We start from the raw sequence: 12,628 nt of genomic DNA, 5'->3' as shown, positions 1-12,628 counted from the left end.
GCTCAAAAGCTCCACAAGAAGATTAATAGAAATTTGGTTTAACAGTCAGCGACTAATAAGAATCTCTGTCAGAGTACGTTTTAATTGTAATTTTAAAAATATGTATTTTCACAACATTTTGACGTTAGATTTGACAGAGAAATTTTATTAATATTAATAAACTGTATGAATAGTATTCATATTAAGTGAATAATATTAAAAACAATATTAATAATCATTTTAAAACTAGACTTTAAAAATCTTTAAAAATAAGTTAATAAATAATAGAAAATGACACACACACACACACACACACACATCAGCCTGTAGTCCAGTGTTGTTCACTGTCTCTCTGTGGTTCACCAGCGCCGTGACTCTATTAGAGATGGTGGTTGAACTAACCTTGCTCTGAGCGAATGAACCACTGAACACACACACACACACACACACACACACACACACACACACACACACACACACACACACACACACACTCACTCACTCACACAGGAGCAGCTGACCTTCATGGATGTGTTGTCACCATTTTCCTGCAGACACATGTGTCACTTTGGGTGAAACACATTAGCTTTCTTACCCGGGGGTTCACGGTAAATGCTGTTCAGTGTGCATGCAGTGGTTTACCGCCGTTAACTGTGTATGGCAATATTTCTCTTAATTCACAATTCATTTAAAGCTGAAGTTCTGTGTTGGAAGGTTTTGCAGGTGAGATTACAGAGGATTTGTGGTGCTGAAGTGTTCGGAGCAGCAGAACGTACTGAGATCAGCGCTTATGGAAAGACTTTGGTGTGGAAAACATTGTTGATGACTGTCGATGGTTTTATCTAAATTACCTAAATATCACATAAACATGAGTCTAAATTATATGTACACTAGTGTTCAAAAGTTTGTGGGCTGTGTTTACTTGATCAAAAATACAGTAAAATTGTGAAATATTATTATAATTTAAATCAGCTGTTTTCTATGTGAATATATAGTAAAATGTAATTTATTCCTGTGATCAAAGCTGAATTTTCAGCATCATTACTCCAGTCTTCAGTGTCACATGATCCTTCAGAAATCATTCTGATATGATGATTTGATACTCAAGAAACATTTATGATTATTATCAGTGTTGAAAACCGTTCATATTTTCATTTTTTATTTTTATTTATTTTTTTATATTTATTATTTCATGAATAGAGTCTTTACTGTCACTTTTGATCATTTTAATGCATCCTCGATGAATAAAAGTATTAATTTCTTTCAAAAAGAAAATCTTACTGACCCCAAACCTTTGAACGGTAGTGTATAAGGAAGTGCATTTTGACATTTTTTTTCCAGAGTTATTGATTTTTATTCTGGTTTACAATTTGAAAAACTGATGAATATAATTGTGATAATATAATGTAATTTTATAAAAGACTTTATAATTGATTTTCACATTATTGCTGACCATAATGCAAAAAAATAAATAAATAAATAAATAATAATAATAATCACAGTAATTACAAATAAATTAAGCTATATATATTTTTTAGTTTTTCAAAATTTAATTTAAGTTAATATATATATATATATATATATATATATATATATATATATATATATTAGCTGACATATGTTCGGAGCAGCAGAACATACTATTTTCATAATTATAATATCATAAATGTAATTATTTTGGAGTGAAATATTTTTATTTTATGCTATTAAATAAATAATCACAGGTTTTGTCTATGAACAAATAAATAAAGATGTTTTGTATTCAATGAATGCATGATGAATTTAATTTATAGTATGAATATAATATAGTAATATTATTTTTTAAAGGGCTTTATGTCAGCTAATACACACTTATTGATTTAATTAATCCTATCCTATTTCCAATTTGCAACATCGCAAAATATCCAAAGACAGTTTGTTTAAATCACCACAGAAAAAAAAAATGCAAAAAATATAAAATTAAAAATTTTCATGCCATAATTATTATTATTAATTTTAAAATTTGTAAAGGGCTTTAGAATTGATTTGACCTAATTGTTGACCTAAAAAATCATAGGTTTTGTAAGATTCAGCCAAATGCTCTTCAGACCTACAAATAGAGTCTAAGACTGTCAGCTAATACACCCTCAAATTTCCAATTTGTGACATTGCAAAATATCCAAAGATAGTTTGTTTAAATCACAATTGGATGTAAAAAAACAATGCAAAAAATCTATATATTTTACAAAATCACATTTCAAGTGATGTCCTGTTGTTTGTCTGCAGGTACTGGAAAACGAAGCAGCTGTCTCCGAAGCGGCTGAGCACGGGGATCCTCATGTTCACGCTGGCCTCGTCCCTGTGTGATCAGATCCACCTGTACGGATTCTGGCCCTTCGGCTGGGATCCCAACACGGGGAAGGAGCTGCCGTACCATTACTACGACAAGAAGGGCACCAAGTTCACCACCAAGTGGCAGGAGTCGCACCAGCTGCCCACCGAGTTCAAACTGCTCTTCAAGATGCACGCAGACGGCGTCCTGAAACTCAGCCTCTCCCACTGCGCCTAGAGGCCAGAGGTCAGGGTCAAAGGGTCAGCGGTCAGGACTCAGGGTCGTTTGGTTTGGCTAAAGGACGTTTGTGGTGATTCAGGGTTGCAACTATTGACATCAAGCTCAGTCACTAATGATCAGTGTTAGTAATGATGAGGAAAGTTGGTACACTTTACAATATTTGTTAACATGCGTTAGCTAACAACGAGCAATATATTTTTTACAGCATTTATTATGTTTGCTTGACACTTTTCTAATCCGACTAATGATTTTCATTAAACAGGTGATCAAAACTACGAAAAGTCCCACAGACTTCCATTGAGTATGAAGTCAAGACTTTTGTAGAACAATACTTAAACAGTATTTAAGCTATCGCTAGCAAAGCTAAAGGACTATCCTAGGACAACATTTTAAAACATGCTAGTAACATGCTAATCATGCTAGCAACATGCTAAATCATGCTAGAAACATGCTAGGAATGTGCCGATTCAAGTTAGCAATGTATTAAATTGTTTTATTAAACATGTTAAATCATGTCAGCAAACATTCTAAATCGTGCTAGTCTAGTAACATGCTAGCAATGTGCTAAATCATGCTAGAAACATGCTAGCAATGTGCCAATTCAAGTTAGTAATGTATTGTTTTGTTAAACATGTTAATTCATGCCAGCAAACATTCTAAATCATGCTAGTAACATGCTAACCTCATGTTAAATCATTTTAGCAACATACTAGTAACATGCTAATTATGCTAACAACATGATAGCAGTGTGTTAAATCATGCTAGCACTAAGATAGTAACATGCTAATCACACTAGCAACATGCTAATTCATGCTAGCAATGTGTTAATCATGTTAGCAATAGGCTAGCAACATGCTAAACATGCTAGCAATGTGTTAAATCATGCTAGAAACATGCTAGCAATGTGCCAATTCAAGTTAGTAATGTATTGTTTTGTTAAACATGTTAATTCATGCCAGCAAACATTCTAAATCATGCTAACAACATGCTAGCAGTGTGTTAAATCATGCTAACACTAAGATAGTAACATGCTAATCACACTAGCAACATGCTAATTCATGTTAGTAATGTGTTAATCATGTTAGCAATAGGCTAGCAACATGTTAAACATGCTAGCAACATGCTAAATCATGCTAGAAACATGCTAGGAATGTGCCAATTCAAGTTAGCAATATATTAAATTGTTTTATTAAACATGTTAAATCATGTCAGCAAACATTCTAAATCATGCTAGAAAAAATGCTAGCAATGTGCCAATTCAAGTTAGCAATGTATTAAATTGTTTTATTAAACATGTTAAATCATGTCAGCAAACATTCTAAATCATGCTAGTAACATGCTAACCTCATGTTAAATCATGTTAGCAACATACTAGTAACACGCTAATCATGCTAGCAACATGCTAGCAATATGTTAAATCATGCTAGTACTAAGACAGCAACATGCTAATCATGCTAGAAACATGTTAACAACGTGATGTAATCATGTTATCTACATGTTAAAACATGTTAGCAACATGTAACAGGGCTTTCTCAAGCCAACATCAAAGTTTGTCATCAAACTTTACTCATCTAGTTAACCATTAATCTTAGTTAATAAAAAAGATCATATTTATGTTAGTCCACAGTACATTAATTAATGTTAACAGACATTAATATATATATAGATATATTAAAACATGTTACTAACATGCTAATCATGCTAGCAACATGTTAATCATGTTAGCAATAGGCTATCAAACATGCTAAAACATGCTAACAATGTGTTAAATTATGTTAGCAATGTGCTATATTGTACTAGAAACTTGTTAGCAATGTGCTAATTTATGCTAGCAGTGTGCCAATTCAAGTTAGCAGTGTATTAAATCATGTTAGCAGGATGTTAAATCATGTCAGCAAACATTCTAAATCATGTTAGCAACAAACTAACCTCATGTTAAATCATACTAGCAACATGCTAATCATGCTAACAACATGCTAATGATGTTAACAACATGTTAATCATGCTAGCAGTGTGTTAAATCATGTTAGCAATATGACAGCAACATGCTATTAATGCTAGAAACATGTTAGCAATGTGCTAGCAACATGTTAATCATGTTAACAACATGCTAAAACATGTTAGCAGTGTGTTAAAACATGCTAACATCACGTTAAAACATGCTAGCAACATTCCAAATCATGTTAGCAACATGCCAGCAACATGTAACATGCTAGTCAAAGTTATTTAAACTTTCAGACCTGGCTTTCTCAAGCCAACATCAAAGTTTGTCATCAAACTTTACTCGCCTAGTAAACCATCAATGTTAGTTAATAAAAATTATCATATTTATGTTAGTTCACGGTGCATTAATTAATGTTAACAGACACAACTTTTGATTTTAATAATGTATTAGTACATTTTGAAAGTAACATTAACTAAGATTAATAATAAATGCAGCAGAAGTATTGTCCATAGTTAGTTCATGTTAACTAATGTTAACCATTGGAGCCTTATTGTAAAGTGTTACCGAAAAGTTCTATCTGCTCAAAGCTTTTATTAATTACATTTATCAAAAAGCATCATGTTACAATATAACCACAATATAATGCACATATTACTAAATATAATGCACATCAAAGAAATGCTTTCGTTTAATATCCCTACAAAGGTTTTCTTTGAGTATATATATCTACAGAGCAGAAGATGAGCCGAACTCAAGTACGTCACCACCTAGCAACCAACAACAACACCCTAGCAACCGCTTAGTAACACCCTGGCAACGACCCACAATGGCTACTTTTGCAGGGGCAAACACCACTCAGATTTTCTTCAGAGGAATCTAGTTTTGTATATAGTCACAGAGGACAAAAGTATGGAAGCTGATTTCCGCAATGGAATAAAATAAAAGTCAGAATTGCGAGATAATTACTGTTTTTTTTATTCCGTTGTGGAAACAAGCTTCCATAAAATCAAAACACTATGCGTATTTTCTGCATGCCAGGTTAAGGCTGGTCTACTAGGTTATGTTTCTGAATTATTATATAGACAAATTAAAGTCTAATCGAAGTATTTTAATTGGACACAACCTGTGTCAATCAATCAGATTGCTCCAGTGGGCGGGGCATTCTCAGCGGAGGCTCTGATTGGCTCGTGAGCTGTCAGAGTTCTGCAGAAATATCAATGTTTACTTTCCATATAATTCAAAGATATATAGGTTATGAATGATGTCATTTTATTTGTGATTGATTCTGTGTTTATGAATGTGTACGTGTTATTAACACAATTATTATTAGTGTGTGAGTGTGTGTGTGTTGAAGTCATAATGTGCATGTGGAAACCCAGGTCAGTTTGATGTGTCGTGTCTTCTTTAACATTTATTCCTTTTTTTAAATAGTCATTATATAGATGATAATATATAAACACTACATATGTATTGATTATGCTACATTTTCTGTAAGACGTCATAAAGCTGAAGCGAAAGCAGAGACACAGATTGTAACCTGAACAAAAAACATCTTCTGTTTTCATATGAAACTTCATTGATTGCCATCAATGAAGCTTCCACCAGTTTATAATCATTATTTGTATGATTCATTTAATGGTGTTTTATTGCATTGCAGTTATCCAGCATAAATTATACTTTATATTGGTCGAATATGTCGGTTATTTAGTCTGACGGTGATCAGTCCATCAACCAGGACATGCAAATTTGTTTTTGCATGACCAAGCGGATTAACAAACAAATTGATTGGCTGAGATGATTAACAGACGACGTGATTGGCTGAGACAGTGGATACGTTCCAATCCCTGATCATATTACTGAAGATCCATTTGCAAAACGCTGAGCGTCTAAAAAGTTCCGCCGGACCTGGTTGTCAGTTTGATTAATCTGTCCTGCTTATTTGTCTGTTTAACACTGACAGAAATGTTCTCGAGTCATTTCTTTTTCATGTATGCATATACTGTATAAACATGTCAAATCAACATTGACCAAAGAACTTTCCTCGCAAAAGTCTGTCAGCTGACATCTGAAAGTCTTGAGAACGTCTCATTTCTTTTTCCAGTGTAAGTTTTAGTTTTGTTTGTGAAATTTATTTAAAAAACATGCAAAAGCAAAACATTTGCCGCTTCCATAATACAAAAGTGTTCACATCCAAACTTAATTGTGATATTACTGTTTACACGAATATTACAATGTGTTTTGATATCTTGGGTTGTTTTTCTGATCCAGAATCTAAAAGGTGAGAACCTGCCATTGTTTACTGTACACTACTGTTCAGAAGTTTGGGGTCAGTAAGATTTAAAAAAAATAATAATAATAATACTTTTATTCATCAAGGACGCATTAAATTTGATCAAAAGTGACAGTAATGACATTGATAATGTTATTTCAAATAAATGCTGAACTCTCTATTTATCAAAGAATCCTGAAAAATAAAATGTATGACGGTTTCCACAAAAATATGACTGTTTTAAACATTGATAATAGTCAGAAATGTTTCTTGAGCAGCAAATCATCATATCAGAATGATTTCTGAAGGATCATGTGACACTGAAGACTGGAGTAATGATGCTGAAAATTCAGCTTTAATCACTGGATATAAATTACACCTTACTATATATTCACATAGAAAACAGATATTTTAAATTGTAATAATATTTCACTATTTTTACTGTAGTTTTGATCAAATAAATGCAGAATTGGTGAGCAGAATAGACTTCTAATTCAGGAATAAATTGCATTTTAAAATATATTCAAATAGAATACAGTTATTTTTGTAAAAATATTATTGTTTTGCTGTATTTTTGTTCAAATAAATGCAGCCTATATGAGAAAGAGAGAGTAACAATATCAGAAAAACAACCTGCTGCTGTGTTTATTTCTTCATTGGTGATTTCTTCATGTATAGTTTTAGAAAGCCTGTTTTAGACACTTAAACTTCGCTGGGAATCTTTTCTTCACCCTTTCCTTCTGTACACAGATGTTATCTGTTGTGCGGCTGTACATCATTCCTCTCAGTGAGATTCTTTTCAGACGAACCGAGACTCCAGAGAATCATTCTGGACTCCTTTTGAATGTTTAATGCAGTTTGTTATTTTGATAATACCGACTTCTTTTGATTGTACCTGTCTTTGTTTCCATGTTCTGAATGTGTTTCGATTGTAAGATGCTCCACTGAATTTCTGATGTGCTCCTGGCACCAGATCTTTACTTTCACAAGTATCATTTAAGAGAAATTTAAAGTGCTCCTATTATGCTATTTTAAAGGTTCACATGTTAAAAACACTTTAATTTCTCATAATATCCACTGCAGCATCAGCTCTTTTTTCTCAGTGTCTGAAACGGTTCGATCAAGGATTCGGTCTCTCTAAACTCCTTCTTTCTGAGAGCTGCTCTGCTCTGATTGGTCAGACGGCCCAGTCTGTTGTGATTGGTCAGAAACCAAACGCTCATTATCATATCTCAATCTCAGCTCTTGATTCACAGTGATACGAACAGTAACGATGGCGTCGGTTTTACCGTATCAATCTCATCGAAGTGGAAAACAGACATGAACAACACGATCCAAACTCTTCCAGTCTCAGATACAACTACAGTGTTTGAGGGCGGGGCAAAGAGACGCTGTTCAGCCAATGAAGACCATAGGCTGGAATTATGCAAATTAGTTACAAACCTACATAGGTTCAGCAGGAAGTGAGACTGAATTACTGACGACTCGTTTCAGGCAGTTCAGAATCGATTCTTTCTTTTAGGAGACAATATTTATATATCACATGCAGACCTTTAATATTCAAGGTAATTTTGAAAAAGCATAATAGGGACACTTTAAGCGAAATGAATTCATGAAGCAAATAGTGAGTGTGTGTGAAGTGTTATTTTCTTATTCTTTTAAATGTGGAATCGATTGTAAACGCAGAACTAAGCTCCTGTCGATGTTTTCATGATGATGATGATGATGATTGTTTCAGAGAATAAACTTCAGTTTCAGACATCAAAGTTGTGTCACATGTGCCAGTTAATATATAACATCAACCAAACCTCTTAAACATGTCATGTAGAGCTTTTGATTTATGAATGATTATGACTATTTTAATTGTTAAAAAATCACAACCATTATTCTGTTAAATAGATTTATCTGTGGACGCTTCGATTGACAGTCTAATGGCCATCAGAAATATTCCTCAAGCGTGTGTTTTGTTTACAGTTGTCATAAATCAGGGTTATACGGTGAGATCTCTGACGACGGTTCAATACTTCACCATTAAAGATCATGTTTAAGAGGAAAATTCCTTTAAAGGTCCTTCTGAACATGATTTAAAACACAAAACGTCAATCAAAAACAGCAACACAAGTGAAATGTTATTGATAATCCATGTGTAGAGGAAGAGAAAACATTGATCACCGTTAGAGCAAAAACATCCTTCTTTATACTCTAATGTTCGTAATGCATACATGAAATTGCTTTGCGTTAAAATACAGCAGCATACAGCATATATATATATTGTTTGTGTTAAATTTAGTTTGTTTTATGTGAAATAAATAGACGTGGAGTGTGTTCAGGCCGCTGGCTGCGATTGGCTCTATAGTGTCGTTTTTGACCTCTGACCTTTGAGCCTAAAAAGAGGGGTCAAAGTTTAAACAGAATGATGTAACAGCCCCTCGGCTTTGTCTCTTTAGATCTTTCACTTACTGTTTGCAGAAACGTAGAAATATATTTTATTTCCATGTACAACTTATTGACGTTTTTGAAAGATATTTCTAATGTTGTTGATAAAAAAATAGAATTGTGGTTCTAGCTATAGGTTAGCTTACTGTGGTGAATCATCAAAATTCGTCATTTTTAAATAAAAATATGATTTAATATGAGTGAATTCACTAATGAAAGTCATTTTAATGTTGTATAGAAATAGTTTTAGAGTTATTAATCTGTATATTGAGCTTTTCTCTTCATAACCACAGTTTGTCGAAGTGTTAAAGTCGAGGGTTTGTTTAGTACAATTTCATTTGCACATTTCAGCCGTTTTGTGCTTCTCGATTCATAGAAAATCAATTTGGGGGGAAAAAAAAAAAAAGAAAGAAAGGGAAAAGCAGCAAAAAGAACCCTTTCCTTTCTCTGTTCTGGAAGATTTCTACACATTTTCTTCATTTATGATTAATGATGTTTTTGAGACTGCAAAAACCAAAGTCTCTGTAAATGAATACTATAACACTTTATATAAGCTTCATTTGTTCACATTATTTAACACGAACTAACAATGAACAATACTTCTACAGGTTTTATTAGTTTTGGTTAATGCTAATTTCAACATTTACTAATACATTATTAAAATAAAAAGTTGTTAACATTATAGTTAATGCACTGTGAACTAACATTGACAAACAATGAACACTAAATATCAATATATATGTGTGTGTGTGTGTGTGTGTGTTAATTAATACATTAACTAATACGAACAAATGAGACCTTATTGTAACGTTACCCTACTGTTACCCTTTGATAATAATAATAATAATAATTTTTATGCCGTAAGATATGAGCAATGGAAAGGATTTTACATGTATCTGTTCTTAAAGTGAAGAAATCTGAATAACAACAGTCTGCTGGATGTAATGAACAATTATAAGTTTTTTGTTCATTAGAAATAATTGTATTTATGCTCTGAGATCAGTTAGTGAATGAATATGATTGGTTTGTCACCTCACATTATCTGATGACATGAATATGACTGTACAGAAGAGTTTCTGTGGTTCTGAGCAAAAGATAGAAATGCAAACCAGCTTCAGATAATCAATACACACTCTATTACACACACACACACACACACACACACACACACACGCAGAGGCCTGCTGAGAGGTCAGGGAAAAGTGCTCAGTATTCCTGCAGTGTCAAAAAAGCATAAGAAAAGGACAGACAGGTGTGTGTGTGTGTGTGTGTGTGTGTGTGTGTGTGTGTGTGTGTGTGTGTGTGTGTGTGCGTGCGTGTTGTTTATGACGACACAAATGTGTATAATGACAGATTTACGAGGTTTATGAGGACAATTAATTTCAGTAAAACAGTGACTTTATTCCAGATTTATTCAGTATTTTAAGCATTTTAAATTATTAAACATTTTAACTACACTGTAAGAAGAGATAACCTGTAATTGTTAGTGTAAAAAAAAAAAATCAACCTGATTTAACCCATAAAAACGAGTTTTGTTGGTATAAATGTACTGTATGTATTTATGTATGTATGCATTTTGACCAGATGTTTACATAATTTTAGGTTACCATTTTCTTTTCAGTGTAAAATGTAAAATTTTAATGCATAGTTTTTTGTTGTTGTTGTTGTTTTGTTTTTTTGTCAAATATATATATATATATATATATATATATATATATATATATATATACATATTAGTAACATTTTACAATAAGGTTCCATTAGATACTGGTTAAGCATTAACTAATATTACTTATGAATGAACAATACATTTGATACTGTATTTATTCATCTTTGTTAGTTAATAAAACACAACTGTTCATTGTTAGTTCATGTTAGTTCAGCTTCATTAAATAATATGAACAGATGCAACTATAGTGTAAATGTTAAAATTAACATCAATGATAATAAAAGATTCAGAAGTATGTTCATTGTTAGTCAACTAATGAATCCTCATTTTTCATGTCATATTAGTTACAGCAAGATTTTATAATGCTGTATAATAGTCGTAAATTTCTTTTCTTTAGTAAATGTTATTATGAAATCATAGAAAACATCAAAAGCTTAGATTATAATTTTTGCGTTCATTAGTTTATTAGGACGTTACACACATATTCCTACTCTATTCTCTTTATTTATTCTGATAGAGGAATCAGTGCTGTTGTCCGTGTGTGTTTGCTGCTCTCTGTCATGAGGTGAAAGTGTCGAGGGTTAAAGGTCACGGAACCTGAAACACAGCAAGCAAAATACAGCCTTTCAGCAATACTGAATTAGACACGATGAAGATATCACGTGGAATAATCAACAGAGACGTTATCTTAGAAATGTGGAGGTATTTTTCTAGAGGAAGAACAATCATTAAAGCACTTCCATGTTAAACTGCTCACACATGCAAACCAAGAGCAGTTATTAATTAACCCTGAACACTCAAAACAATCAATATGATCATCAGAGACACAAACCCTCTCTGCACCATCACACACACTATATATATATATATATATTAAAACAACTATATACTAACTATATATATGTATGTATATATTAAAACTCTCTATATTAAAAAAAATATATATAAATGACCTTTCACTCATATATATCCTTAAAATCCGACAAAAAATCACATGTAAAAGGCGTATAACAGAATATTAGACATTATTTAATCACGTGGCGAAAAATTCTCACGTCGTGTGAACGTCATATTCTTTAAGGAAGCACAGACAAAAGGTAATATTACGTCAGAATCAGATATTAACCTCGTGTTGTGTTTAAAACCTTATTTCTATAAGCTCAGAATTAAGTCTTTAAAATAATGTCAGTAGTTTCACAACAGAAAAAAATGCTCAAACCTAACCGATACATAATTTGAAGTCGTAAAAATCAGGAATAAATTATTATTATATGATAAAAGAGAGTTTTAATGCATCACTAATTCAGTCTGATTCCTCCTGTTAAAAACAACATTTGAAAATTGAAATAAGGCCGTATTCTGAACATCAATCTCTCATCATATATGCACATTATTCTCATGTGAGATTTGAGTCGTGCATACAGATTTACACGCATATGAAACTTCATAACTTTAGCTGAACTTGATTAGAATAATAAAATTGAATTGAAGCGTGAACATGTTTCATGTTTTCTGAAAGTCTCGTGACGTGTAAACCCAAATCTCTAGTTTCAGCTTATAAAAAGTGTTTTTTGTTTTGACAGATCTCCTGCAAAACTGCATTTCAAGTAAAAAGTTAAATAATACTCAAATAAAGTCATAATTATTTTTTTATACTTTTATTTGCATGACAAAAAGGCACAGATATTATTAATAATAATAATAATAATAAATATTTTATGTCACAAAATTCACAGAGCGACAGAGATGATGTTTTCAGCCATCATAATGACATTAGCA

At 32.3% G+C, this 12,628-nt stretch overlaps 1 protein-coding gene across 6 annotated transcripts in view; it reads left to right on the top strand.

The window, feature by feature from the left end:
* st8sia3 (ST8 alpha-N-acetyl-neuraminide alpha-2,8-sialyltransferase 3) overlaps window positions 1–8,173 on the top strand; it is a 52,015-nt gene extending 43,842 nt beyond the window's left edge. For all 6 annotated transcript variants that reach the window (XM_051877653.1, XM_051877652.1, XM_051877656.1 and 3 more), the window contains one exon: window positions 2,245–8,173. In XM_051877653.1, the coding sequence (XP_051733613.1) occupies window positions 2,245–2,527 (283 nt within the window). In that variant the 3' untranslated portion in view covers window positions 2,528–8,173. The remainder of the gene's footprint in view (window positions 1–2,244) is intronic.
* Window positions 8,174–12,628: the final 4,455 nt, after the last annotated feature.

The sequence above is a fragment of the Ctenopharyngodon idella genome, chromosome 21 (assembly GCF_019924925.1).
Source record: "Ctenopharyngodon idella isolate HZGC_01 chromosome 21, HZGC01, whole genome shotgun sequence".
Lineage (NCBI taxonomy): Eukaryota > Metazoa > Chordata > Actinopteri > Cypriniformes > Xenocyprididae > Ctenopharyngodon > Ctenopharyngodon idella.
Note: the sequence above shows the minus strand (reverse complement) of the source record. Positions and strands in the feature narration are given on the sequence as shown.